At 38.4% G+C, this 14,113-nt stretch overlaps 1 protein-coding gene across 1 annotated transcript; it reads left to right on the top strand.

Annotated features, from left to right (window-relative positions):
* The first annotated feature begins 12,905 nt into the window (after positions 1-12,905).
* Positions 12,906-13,841, top strand: LOC115272585 (putative olfactory receptor 52P1). The gene has a single exon (XM_029915617.1). It carries the CDS (start codon positions 12,906-12,908, stop codon positions 13,839-13,841), a length of 936 nt encoding a protein of 311 aa, XP_029771477.1.
* The last annotated feature ends 272 nt before the right edge of the window (positions 13,842-14,113 follow it).

Below are 14,113 nucleotides of genomic sequence, written 5' to 3'. Positions count from 1 at the left end.
TGTTGAATTCAATTTGTTAGTATCTTGTTGAGTATTTTTGCATCTGTATTCATTAAGAATATTGGCCTGTAGTTCCCTTTTTTGTTGGGTCTCTGTCTGGTTTGGGAATCAAAGTGATGCTGGCTTCATAGAACGAGTTCAGAAGTTTTCTTTCTTTCTTTCTTTCTTTCTTTCTTTCTTTCTTTCTTTCTTTCTTTCTTTCTTTTTTTTTTTAATAGCTTGAGAAGAATGGGTGTTAATTCTGATTCAAATGTCTGGTAGAATTCCCCTGGGAAGCCATCCAGCTCTGGGCTCTTGTTCATTGGGAGATTTTTAATAACTGATTCAATTTCTTCACTGGTTATGGGTCTGTTCAGATTTTCTATTTCTTCCTGTTTGATTTTTGGTAGTGCATGTGTGTTTAAGAATTTGTCCATTTCTTCTAGGTGGTCCAGTTTGTTGATATATAATTGTTCATAGTAATATCTGATGATTGCTTGTATTTCTGAGAGATCAGTTGTAATAGATCAATTTTTATTCATAATTTCATCTATTTGGGTCGTCTCTCTTTTCTTTCCAAGGAGCCTGGCTAGAGGTTTATCAATTTTGTTTATTTTTTTTAAAAAAGAAACTCTTGGTTTCATTGATCTGTTCGATTATTGGGGGTTTTTTTGAGTCTGTAGTGTTTATTTCTGTCTTGATCTTTACTATTTCTCTTCTACTGGGTTTGGGGTACTCGTGCTACTCCCTTTCTAGTTTCCTTAGGTGCACTGTTAGATTTTGAATTTGCACTTTTTCTAGTTTGTTGTAATAGGCCTGGATTGCTATATACTTTCCTCTTAGGACTGCCTTTACCTCATCCCAGAGAGTTTGGAATGTTGTATTTTCATTTTCATTTGTTTCCATATATTTTTTAATTTCGTCTCTAATTGTCTGATTGACCCAATCATTTTTTAGTAGGTGGTTTTTAACCTCCACATTTTTTGAGATTTTCTAGACATTTTCCTGTGACTGATTTCAAGGTTTGTAGCATTATAATATGAAAGTGTGCATGATATGATCTCAATTAGTTTGTATTCATGGAGGGCTGTTTTATGATCCAATATCTATCTTGGAGAATGTGCCATGTGCACTCATGAAGAAAGTGTATTCCCTAGCTTCAGGATGCAGAGTTTTAAATATATCTATTAATTCCATCTGTTCCAAAGTGCCATTCAGGTTCATTATTTTTTTAGTGATTTTCTGTCTGGTTGACTTATGCATTGCTGTCAGTGGAGTATTAAAATTCCCGTCAACAATTACATTCTTATCAATAAGATTGTTTCTGTTTATGATTAGTTGTTTTATGTATTTGGGTGCTCCCAGATTCAGCACATATATGTTTATAATTATTAGCTCTTCTTGATGGAGAGACCCTGTAATTATTATATAATGTCCTTCTTCATATTTTGTTACTGCCTTTACTTTAAAGTCTGGTTTGTCTGATATAAGAATGGCTATTCCGGCTTCTTTTGACTTCCAGTTGCATGATAGATATTTCTCCATCCCCTTACTTTCAACCTGAAGGTGTCTTCAAGTTTAAGATGAGTCTCTTATAGACAGAAAATAGATGGCTTATGTTTTTATATCCATTCTGCTACTGGTATCATTTGATTAGAGCATTCAGTCCATTTTCATTTAGTGTTATTATTGAAAAATGTGGGTTTAGATTGTGTTCCCTATAAAGTTCATGTTTGTAGTGATGTCTCTGGTTCCTTATATTCCTTTCTACATTTCCCTCATAGAGTCCCTCTTAGGATTAATTGTAGGGCTGGTTTGGTGGTGATGAATTCTCTCCATTTTTGTTTATTTGGGAAAACCTTTATCTCTCCTATTTTGAATGATAGGCTCACTGGAGAAAGGATTCTTGGCTACATATTTTTCCTGTTCATCACATTGAAGATTTCCTGCCATTCCTTTCTATCCTGCCAAGTTTCAGTAGATAGGTCTGTAACCGCTCTGATAGGTTTCCCTTTGTATGTTAGGGATCTTTTATCCCTGGCTGCTTTCAGAATTCTCTCTTTATCTTTATATCTTGCCAGTTTTACTATGATATGTCATACTGAAGGTCAATTCACGTTAAGTCTGAAGGGAGTTCTCTATGCCTCTTGGATTTCAATGGCTATTTCCTTCCCCAGATTGGGGAAGTTCTCGGCTATAATTTGATCAAGCACCCATTCAGGACCTTTTTATCTTTCTTCCTCTTCAGGAACTCCTATGATACAGATATTGTTCTGTTTGATTGTATCACTCAGGTCTCGAATTCTCCTTTTCTGCTCCTGTATAAATTTCTCTCTCTTTTTCTTGGCTTCCTCTTTTTCTATAACTGTCTTCTAATTCACCTATTCTCCTCTCTGCCTCTTCAATCTGTTCAGTGGCTGCCTCCATTTTATTATGCACCTCATTTATAGCCTTTTTAAACTCATCACAGCTATTTTGTAGGTCCCTAGTCTGTGCATCAATAGCTTCTCTAATGGTTTTTTCAAGCCCAGCGATTAATTTTATGACAATTGTTTTAAATTCTTGTTCAGTTATGTTGCTTATGTCTGTTTTGAGCAGTTATGTGGCTGTGATTTCTTCCTGGAATTTCTTTAGAGGAGAGTTCTTTTGTTTTCATTTTGGCTAGCTTTCTGTCTCTTGTCAGTTTTAAAAGCTCTTTATGCACTGTGCACTGTTAATATTGCTCTATTAAAGGAGCCTCATTGACTGTCCAGGACCTGTCATTTCAGGAAGTGTTCTTTTAATGGTGTCTCTCAGTTTCTCTTGTTGTGCCTTTGATTGTTTTATTTCTCTGCTCAATGGTATTTGGGACTCTCCACCATGTGTCCTTTGGCTTGTTTCTTGAGGTAGCCCTGAAAAGAACAACAGATAGACAAACACACAGGGAACAAAAGCATGCCAAAGCACAGCCAAATCAAATAAATAAGCAAGCCAAAAGGGGAAATAAAATAAGAAACGAAAAGAAAAGAGAAAAAGAAGGAGGAACAGAAATGACAAAGGACAGTCTGAGAGTGTAAAACCTGCAGAGGGGAGAGACAAGAATGAGATAAGGAAAAATATATCTGGATGGCAGAAACTGATATAATCACTGCAATGTATAAATGTCTTTCCCAGACTCCAGGTGGGGAATGGAGAAATGATGGAAAAAAGAAAAGAAATAAAAGATAAAAAATATAAAAGTTTTTTTTTTTTTTTAAGCAGCTCTATAGCAAGGATGGGTGTTATTTGGTGTAGGTAGGTCAGGTCTCAGGGGCTGCTCTCCAAGGCCGTGCCTTAGGGGTTGTGGGGAGAAGAATGGCAGTGCCCCAAGCCCTTCTCAGACCACGTGTTGCATGTCACTTTTTTACGTCTGATCTCCCTGTGCCAAGGGCGGGCCAATTTTTTTTCCCTAAGCTCCACAACTTTTCCAAATTCTAGTCCGTGCACTTTAATGCTGTTCTCCAGATGAAATGAAATGAAATGTCTTCCCAAAGATGGGTGGCTTTCTAGCTGGGATTGAGTAAGGGGATTGAGGAGCCAGCTTTTCCCTGGTTCTCCCTGGAGTCACCAAGCTGCAGAGCCCAATGGAGAACAAGCCTGCTGAGGGGGAAGAATTTCTCTCCCCATGCCCAGCGGCTATATATGGGATGGTGTGTCTCTGTCCCAGGCCGAAATCTCTCCCTCTCCAGCCTTCACTCTATGAGCATTTTCAGTCTCTCTTTCAATTCCCCTTGGCTCTCTGCCACTCTACACCACTGTTTGGCGTGTGGCTCCAAATGGCCATGCCACATACTGCTTTGCATGGCCAATCTGTGCGCGGCCCTCCATGGTCCTGTGGTGCTTCTGCACACATGGCCCTCTGCAGCCCAGTGCCACCATTTTGGGCACTCCTTCCCCTCAGCATATGTGGTCCCAGTTCACACTCACTCAGGCATCCATGAGGCTGTCATCTATAAGGACTCTGTTTGCGCACCTTCCCTTCTTGGAGATCAGAATATAATGGCTTTTGTCTTTCTCAGTTTGATAGTTGCAGGCAGGTGGAGATTACAGAGCTCCCTACTTCTCTGCCATCTTGCCACTCCCAATCACTAGAAGTTCTTATCAGTGGAGAAGATAATGATTTAAATGTCTATTAAAAACTGTACCTTTTTTGGAGCCCCTGGCTGGCTCAGTCAGTAGAGCATGTGACACTTGATCATGGGGTTATGAGTTTGAGCACCAAACTTTGTTTACTTAAAAAACAAAAAATCTTGGGGTGCCTGGGTGTCTTAGTCACTTAAGCATCCGACTCTTGGTTTCTGCTCAGGTCATGATCTTACAGTTTTGTGAGTTGGAGCCCTGCAAAGAGCTGTCAGCACAGAGTCTGCTTGGTATTATTTCTCCCTCTCTCTCTCTGCCCCTCCCCCTGCTTGTGCTGTTTCTATGTCTCTCAAAATAAATGTTTTAAATAAGAAACAAAAACTTACCTTTGTTTACTGTGCTTCCCCTAATAACCTCCCACAATATCTTCTCCTTTTCCTCCCAGCACCTTTTGTCTTTAGTTGGAGATATTATTTTAAGACAGTGGATGGTTTGGGCCATTTCAGGCAGTTACTCAGTTTTCTCGAAGTTTCCCATGTGGACAGGAGACATACATATTACCAAACTTCTGTTTTTCTCATGTTAATCTTTTTATTTCAGGGATGGCTCTGCCAAGAACCCAGTAGGATGAAGGGAAAATTATTTTTCTCCCTCACCCAACTCTCCTATTTATAGAGAGTAATTTCTAACTTCACTAGATTTCTATTTTTTGTTATGCTTGAATATTACATACTAAAAGACATCCTATTTGTCTTTATTACATATAATGGATTATACACACGTGTGTATTATACATATACTTATCATATATGTATGTGTCACATAATATATATACAATTGTTACATCTATTGCAAATTATTTTTTTATCTGTTGCATTACAGTTGGGATATTATATAGGTTTTAGTTCTTTTATGTGTACTATGCAGGTAATTTCATAATTAAGAATTGTTTAAAGTAATGTTGGGTTTGAGAGAGATAGAATCACTACTCCAGAGTTAAGTACACATTAATATAAAAAGAGCAACATTTTCTCCATACCTTCTAGATTTCCACCAAGAATTACAACTATGCCTTCACCATCTCAAAATGAAAACCAGTATTACTTAGCATCTTTATCAAAAAAAAAGATAGTTTAATTGCAAAATCTAATTTTCTAAGTAATCTTGAACTTTTTAGGGTAGGGGCATCTCCAAAAGCTCTTCCTATTTTGACAGAAGTGGGAAGAAACACAACTAAATAAATGTGAAGACTTACATTTTTAAAATGTGAAATCTGGAGAGTTTGCAACAAAATCTATGATCAGCCACAACTAGCCATGAATGTGTTATCAGATAACTGGAACACAACTGACCATATATTAACTCAATTCTTCTTAAGGTGAGGTTCTCAGAACAGTAGTATCAATATCACCTGGGGACTTTTTAGACATGTGAATTTTTGGGTCCCACCCTGGATCCACTGAGTCAGAAATAGTGATGAAACTCAGCCATCTGTATTTTAAAAGCTTGTTGAAAGTTTGAAAAGAACTGCTATATTTATTTAAATTTTTTTTTTCTGACATATCTTTATTTTTGAGAGGCTGGAAAAGACAGAGTATGAACCGGGGAGGGGCTGAGAGGGAGGGAGACACAGAATCTGAAGCAGGCTCCAGGCTCCAAGCTGTCAGCACAGAGCTGGACGTGGGGCTTGACCTCTAAACTAGGAGATAATGACTTGAGCCAAAGTCAGACACTTAACTGACTGAGCCACCCAGGTACCCCTGTTATATCCTTTTCAATAGTAGTTAAACAGAGAAATTCATTACAGAGGCATTTGTATACAAAATGACCTTCTTTGTGTCTTCCAAAGGTAGTGTTTATTTAGAGAATTTTATTCTTTTTTTTTAATGTTTATTTTTGAGAGAGTGATAGTGAGTGAGAGAGAGAGAAAGAGAGTGCACATGTGTGATTAGTGGAAGGGCAGAGAGAGAGGGAGAACAGAATCCCAACCAGGCTCTTGGCTCTGAGCTGTTAGCACAGAGGCCAACGCAGAGCTCAAACTCATAGACAGTGAGATGATGACCTGAGCTGAAGTTGGATGCTTAACCAACTGAGCCATCTAGGCACCCCTATTCTCTTTTGATAGTAAATTATTATTGGCTAAATCAGTACTTTGTGCTCCCCTTATAATGTCACAGAGGTACCTGGGTTTCCTCAAAAGCAGCAGTAATTGTTTTTGCATGAGGAGTATAGACTATTATCTAGTTGAGGCATGACTTTATCCAAAGCTCCCCATGACAGGGTTAAAGTTATATCTATAGGCAAATACCAAATAGAGGGAAGTCACATAACATCATCATTACATAAAAAGTGGGAGTGGTCAAAATTGTCCCTTTTCCTCTGAGAACCACTCTTCAGGCCCTGTTCTTCAAGTATCAGGCCCAGTGGGATCCCCTAATGATCTATTTCTTTTTCCTTTTCCTATTTCCTTGACTTATGGAGAGTCAAATTTGTGCCTTGAGTTTGGGGTGATGAAATCATGGAGTTCAAAATTTCCCTTATATAGTGTAAGAGTTTTGGTCCACTGCAACAAGAAATCTTGTATGTTTGTCCTGGGAATGATTTCATGAGGAGAGCCAGGGTGGGCAGGGATCCCCTGTCCAGGAGCTAAAATCAGCTCAGCAAAAAAAGAAAAATAATGTGTCATAAAACATGAAATAGGCAGATTTAATTTTTGACCTCAAATAACAAGGCTCTGGTTATCAGAAGAGAAGAGGGATAAGAGGAATGTAGTAGAAGATTTCTAGGTAAGTTAATTTTAATCATTAAAACTATCCCTATCTCTTTTTTCAGTTGGATTATTTTCCCTAAATGCCTTCTATCTGTAGCCCCCACTAATTTTATTTAACTGGCATTAATTTGTTAGTCACACAGCAACCTCTACCTCAGATACCCTGAAAATAATGCCTCATTTCTGCAAACTGAGCAGGTTTACAGAGGATGTGGAGGATGAGGGAGTAAAGATTCAAGAATTAATGGTTTTGAAACAATGCAGAAACATTGTCAGATATGACAAAATAGCGTTGATATACAAATCCTGACTCATAGTGAGTACTTAATAAATGCAAGTTAAATGATAGGAATTGCTTAAAGAAAGGAAAGTTAGCTGAAGTGCTATGCAATCAACACAGACATAGGCAGATCCATGATTTGAAGGAAGACAGAAAAGTGAGGATAGAAGTTTTGTCAAGAAAAGAAGAAAGGAATGTGGAAGCATTTTAGGCAAAGGAATCATCACTCATGGATCCACTTCTGACATTATCTCCAGAATTCCATGTCCTTGACAGAAAAGTCACAGTGAATCTCTCACTATTACTTAAATATACCTTAAATATGATGAAACTCAGCCATCTGTATTTTAAAAGCTTGTTGAAAGTTTGAAAAGTTTTCTAAATATCAGAAAATTTAAAACTCCTCAAATGTTTCTAATATGCAGCTAAGACTGTGAACTACTCTTTTGACTAAGAAATATGAAGATATCAGGGGGAGAAAGAAAAAAATGACTGTTTCAGCAGATGGTATGTGGTTTAGTATGGTGAAAAATAGAAGCTTAAGAAGCAATTATATTTTCACAGATTCACGTAAAGTTAGGAAGTGGATCATTTGAAGGTGTGTGAGGAGATGGAAACACTTTAAGGCAGGAACAAACTTAGCGTGCTTAAAATAGGGAAAAATGGCCAAGAGTGAAGTGAGCAAACGGAGAGAGATAGAAGCTTGAAGCTGAAGAGGTGAGATAAGGCTGAAGGATACTTTGTATATCATGAGTGTCATGAATATTCATGATTGGAGTACTTCAGAGTGCCTTGTCCACCATGGCAAAGACTTGATTTTACTCCTTATACAATAGGAAGCTATTGAGAATTATACTATTATGTTATTTAAGTTTTTAAAGATAATAAGGCCACTCTATTAAGTGATTTATTAGGCAATAAATAATATGTAGATGAAAGAGAAGCAGAAAGACCAGTGAGTAGGTTATTTTAGTAGTCCAAATGAAAACAAAATGTGTAGGGGCTAGAATGGTTGTGGTGTACATGAGAATAGTCAGAAGTGTCACAGAAAAAGGGAAAATCCACTGGCCAATAGAGTAGTACAATTGCAGGAACAGGTTTTTGCATGAAGGAAAGGAAGTGTGATTCCATCAGAAGATGAGTAAACTTTAAATAGGAACGAGGAGAGCATCTATTGTAATAGGAAGGTACAATGTATGGGCACCAATGCGGTAAGTACCAATGCGGTAAGTACCAATGCGGTAAGTGCTATTTTGTGGCGGGAAAATGAATAAAGTATCTTTGGGCTTCTTGTTTTTCTTATTAAAAAGAAAGATCACCTTCTGAATTTTGAGGAAGGAAGTATGCATATTGGGAGATAACAAGAAAAGTTGTAAAATGTCTAACAGGATGAAGTATGAATAGAAATATGTTATGGTTGCCTGGCTATACTGAGAACTCACCTAAGGACTGTGTAAACCAGAATCAGTGATGATGATGCATGTTTTTTGGAAGTTATGTTCAGTTGCTCAGGTATAGATATAAAACCAAGTTGGATTTAACAAGGATTGGTCCTTTATTATATTAATACAGTTAGGGGAATAAGAAAGAAGATGTGGAATATAAGCACAAAGAAGTGATTACACTGATGGAATATATTTTCTAACCTGTGAGGAGGTAAGGTGGCAGTAGGAAAACATGGTAGCATTGATGCACTAGAAAGCCTTATATCAGGGAATTATAGAATTGGAAGGTACTGGGGAGGGTCAACAGGAGAAATGTAAGCTTAAGTATAAGAGAATGGATCCTTGGAACAAGATTTTAAAGATGGCTATTTAAAAGGATGGCAGCTGGGTCTCTCAGTTGGTTAAGTGTCGGACTCTTGAGTGTAGCTCAGGTCATGATCTTAGGGTCATGGGATCGAGCCCTGTGTCAGGCTGTATTCTGAGCATAGAGCATACTTAGGATTCTCTCCTTCTCCCTCTCTCTCTGCCCCTCCCCTGCTTGCTCTCTCTCTCTCTCTCTCTCTCTCTCTCTCTCTCTCTCTCTCAAAAAAAATATTAAAGATGGCTATTCTAGTGCTCTATTTCTGATACTGTGAATGGCTGAAGTAGACAAAAAGACCATTGGTAATTGAGGTCAAGAAATAAAAGACTAAGCTTTTTATCAGCTTATCTATATGAACTAATTATAGACAAACATTATGGCAGAAGTAGTAACAGAGGAACAGGCAGTAAGAAAGATACAAAAACATAACTTGATAGGGAAGGAGGCTGAAGGTATAATAGGTAATTGCTAAGAGAGTAGGGAAAGGCAGCATGATCTGACAGCCTGAATTTCAAAGGTCCTGTGTTTGCCAGGTGGAAAGATAAAGATCTGGAAAGTACAATAAAGAGTATTAGGCCTCTAACACATTCCTCAATTTTAGACTCTAAAATGTCTGTGAGCAACAAATGGAAACATCTTAAGGAGCGCCTGGGTGGCTCAGTCAGTTAAGTGTCTAGCTTCAGCTCAGGTCATGATCTCACAGTTCATGAGTTCGAGCCCCGCATTGGGCTCTGTGCTGACAGCTAGCTCACAGCCTGGAGCCTGCTTCAGATTCTGTATCTCCCTCTCTTTCTGACCCTCCACTGCTCGCACTGTCTCTGTCTCTCAAAAATAAATAAAAAGCATAAAAATTAAAAAAAAAAGAAACATCTTCCATTTGATGTGGTTGCACAGAATACAATATGCTCAGAACATAGTCTGGTTTCTGTTAGAGGAAGAAACTAAAGTGAATTTTCAATGAAAAGAAATTTTTTGACAACAATCTATAAATTCCAAAAAGTACAGTATGACAATTTGGGAAGTGATGGGTAGGTGGGAACTGAATATAATTAGGAGATTTCATAACTATTTGGTGATTGAAATTCTGATGATAAGGGCTGACAAGGCAGGCTAAGTTGCCTTAAGATGGCAACAGTAAACAAGGATGAGAGCTATAATGAGACTTGTTCTGAAGGTATCCGAGGGGAAAATGGGTGTTCAGATAGAATTTAATTATTTCGTTTAGATCTAATTTATTGTTTTAATGTTTATTTTGAGAGAGAGGGAGAAAGAGAGAGTGGAGGAGAGGCAAAGAGAAAGGGAAAGAGAGAATCCCAAACAGGCTCTGGGCCATCAGCACAGAGCTCTGCACAGGGCTTGATCCCACAAACTGTGAGATCATGACATGAGCTGAAATCAAGAGTTAGAAGGTCAACCAACTGAGCCACCCAGGTGCCTCAGATTTTTCTGTCTCTTTAATAGTGCCTCCCATCTCTCTCTTCATATTTCCATTCCCATTCTGCCTCTGGGTCTTATTAGCTCTGGAATACATAGACACTAGTTAATGCCCTATCAGTTATTCTCTCTTTTGAATACTTGGAAAACCAAACCTAGTCAAATTTCAAGAATGTGGAAGAATATAGCAACATAAATTGTGTGTAATCTTTTTGTAGCAAATTTAACAAATTGACTTTGAGTGTCACATTTTAATTGAATTAAATATGACTAAGAATAATTTGTAAAGGGTGCTGTTCTCTGAGTTTTAACTGTCAGATCATAAAAATTTTAACTGTAGTAGTCAGTTAGGGTCAGATACCTATATGAAAAGCAAAGGAAATCTTTAATCTTTTGTATTGGTTCATATAAACTAATTTATGAAAACAAGAATTGTATAAATTGTATGAAAATTGTATAAATTTGATTATGTAAAAACAGGAGTAATAATAATGAATGAACTCAAATTCTAGAATGCGAACTAGAATGAGGCATGCCTATAGGTTTTGAATCATGCATGAAATTTTTAGTATAAACAAATTTAATTGTGTTCCTGCTACATGTAGGTAAGTCCTTAGGGTCCTGTCCTGGTGTGTGGTACAGAGCTGAAGTACAGAATGCATTTCAGTAATGCTCCAGATAACCTGAGACATGCATTTCTGGAATCATATGTTCTAAAGGTGTACCTAAATATCCGGGCATTTTCCCTGAATTGTGTAATAAAAATGACATCCTTTGATAGTATTACTTAGTGACACAAACAATTCTCAGGGTGTATGCTCTACAATGAACTTCTAAATAAGAAGCTCCTAGTCTTATGACTAGACAAATGTCTCTGTTTTCATCTTAAGCTCTCCTTGTATTGGACAGGACCTACAGATCCTCTTCAGCAAATTCCAGCTGGGATGTTGCCTGATTGTATCAGAGCTAGCTGTTGTCAGTGTTTACACAGGCAAGAGAGCAAACTCCCTTTAAAGTGCAACTTGTATCACTACTTTCCCAAAAGGACTATTCCATCTAGCATATTCTACAAAATGCTAGTGACAGTGTTAACTTTATCTGAGCAAAGATTCTTTATTTTGGGTTATTGGTCCCAGTTGCCTTCCTCCCCACACATACCTCTATTATAAAAATTAGCTTCTGGGGAGCCTAGATGGTTCAGTCGGTTGAGTGTTGACTCTTGATTTGGGCTCAGATGATGATCACAGGGTCATGGGATAGAGCCCTGCATCGAGCTCTGCACTGAGCATGGATCCTGCTTAATATTTTCTCTCTCTCTCCCTCTGCCCCTCTCCCTGGCCCATACTTTCTCTCTCTAGCTCTCTCTCTCTCTCTCTCTCTCTCTCTCTCAAAATAAACTATTTTTTTAAATAACTTCCTCTTAGAAGCCTACGTTTAATACAAATTTCCACCATAATGCAAATATATGCATACCTGCTTCTTATAGGAATCACAAATCATCTCCATTAGTGCAACTGCTTCAGAGACTTTCTTAATATCATTTTACATGATAATATTAAGTTCCCTAAAATGTGGTACTATGAGTAGTGGCTATAGGCACAAATTGGATTTGCATAACCTAAAAAATAGATGAAATGGACAATATGGGAGATGAAAAAAATAGATACAGCACAGGCAGGTATTTGTAGAAGTGGCTCTTATTTTACTGCTTAGAGTGTCTATTGAAGGTCTTTGGCAGGAAAGAGAAATTCTGCTAATTCATAATAGAAACTGAAGAAAGAAAGAAGACAGTGGGCTAATTTGAAGTAAATGCCTCATGGTTAAACACAACTCAATCTATATATGAATGAGGGCCAGTTGTAAATGAAGAAAAATGCACAATTCATGCAAAAGGAAATTTTCAAAGGACTGTCCATCAAGTGGGAAGCAACCATCTAAGAGTATTCTTATTTGAACAATATATTTTTCACATGTTGTCTGAAAAATAGAGGAACCCAGAAGGAGAAACAAGATCATAACCATAGAGTGGATTTCTGAAAGATGGACAATACATAATAGCAATGAAACTCAAGGGAAATTTCCCCCAACAGCTCAGCCCTCCTGCAAGAAGGAGAGAGTAAATATGTTTCTTCTCTAATTGGGAAGCTTCTCAATGATATGATCATGGATCTTGTATCAAAAATTTTTATCATTTAATCAATAAAAATGTTTTCTCTTTTTCCTACTCAGAAATACAGAAAAATTGTTTAAAGTATAGATTTGCTAAACTGGGGCAGGTAAGAGTAAAGGCCACTACAACGTCCTCTATCCAGAAAAGAAGCCTGAGGCTCAGCTCACAAAGAAATGAGTGTGAAGATAATATAGGTGTTTAGAGATAGATCTGAAGTCAGATGCAGACTCCATGTTTCCAAAGAGATATTTTTCCATCTTTCCCTTCTCAGCAAGTCAGAAAAAGCGAAACTGGTAAAAACAACCCACCATTCATGTCTCATTGACAGGTGTCTAAGTTTCATTTAACAACCATCAACAGTATCTACGATGCTAACCTTCAACCATTCCAGCATCCTGACCTTCACTTTGATGGGCATACCAGGCTTAGAGTCATGGCACTTGTGTTTATCTCTTCCTTTCTCCTCCATGTTCTTGGCTATCCTCATTGGCAATGGTGCTATCCTCTTTCTGGTGGCCACAGAGCCCACATTTCGCACACCAATGTACCGGCTCCTAGCCTTGCTGATGGTGGCTGACCTCATATCTACTCTGGCTCTGTTGCCCAAGCTCCTCTGCCTCTTCTGGTTCAGTGATGGGGACATAGCTGCCAATACCTGTTTCACCCAAATGTTTTTCATCCATGGAGCATCTGTGGTACGATCAGCCCTACTTGTTGCAATGGCCTTTGACCGCTTCGTGGCTGTGTGTGAGCCATTACGCTATAACACAATTCTGAGCCATTCCTTAGTTGGACGCCTGGGACTGGTGGCTCTAGCCAAGGGTGTGATTCTTATTCTACCAATGCCACTTCTACTTCAAAGGTTGAAATTCTGCCACACGGTCATTCCTCATACCTACTGTGACCACATGGCTGTGGTGAAAATGGCCTGTGACCATACTAGACCTAACCGTATCTACGGGCTCTTTGTGATTCTGCTCGTGGTTGGCCTTGATCTGCTGCTCATTGGCTTCTCTTATGGCTTCATCCTTCAGGTTGTGGTACGCCTCAATTCTCAAGATGCTACCTGCAAAGCTCTCAACACCTGTTCAGCCCACCTCTTTGTCATTCTTGTCACTTATGTGCCTGCACTCTTTTCGTCTCTCACTCATCGCATTGGTCACAATATCCCACCTCATGTTCATGTTCTGCTTGCCAATCTCTACCTTCTTCTACCCTCAGTGCTCAACCCCATCATCTATGGCATAAAAATGAAGGAAATACGGCACAAGGTGGCCAAATGCTTTTGCAGAGGACCTGCATAGACTATGAGTGCAAACAATATACCTGTGAATAAATAAACAGTGAGAACAACTGGCAGTGCCTTTGCCCAACCATCCAAGACCCAGCTGTATCTTTAAATGAGCTATGAAACAAATACATTTGTTTGTGTGTGGTAGTTTCCTACATTTGGGCTAGGTTGTTTTGTTCAGTTTTGTTTTATTTTGTTTTGTTGTCTTTTGGCTGCATGAAGAATCAATGTTTGTGCTTTCATGGAGCTATGAACAGGAGCACCTGGGTGGCTCAGTCAGTTAAG

Source organism: Suricata suricatta, chromosome 11, assembly GCF_006229205.1.
Source record: "Suricata suricatta isolate VVHF042 chromosome 11, meerkat_22Aug2017_6uvM2_HiC, whole genome shotgun sequence".
Lineage (NCBI taxonomy): Eukaryota > Metazoa > Chordata > Mammalia > Carnivora > Herpestidae > Suricata > Suricata suricatta.
The sequence above is the reverse complement of the archived record's forward strand: the minus strand, read 5'-3'. Positions and strand labels throughout refer to the sequence as shown.

Coding starts and splice junctions, on each gene's coding strand:
- LOC115272585 (XM_029915617.1), top strand. CDS start 12,906: ATGCTAACCTTCAACCATTCCAGCATCCTGACCTTCACTTTGATGGGC.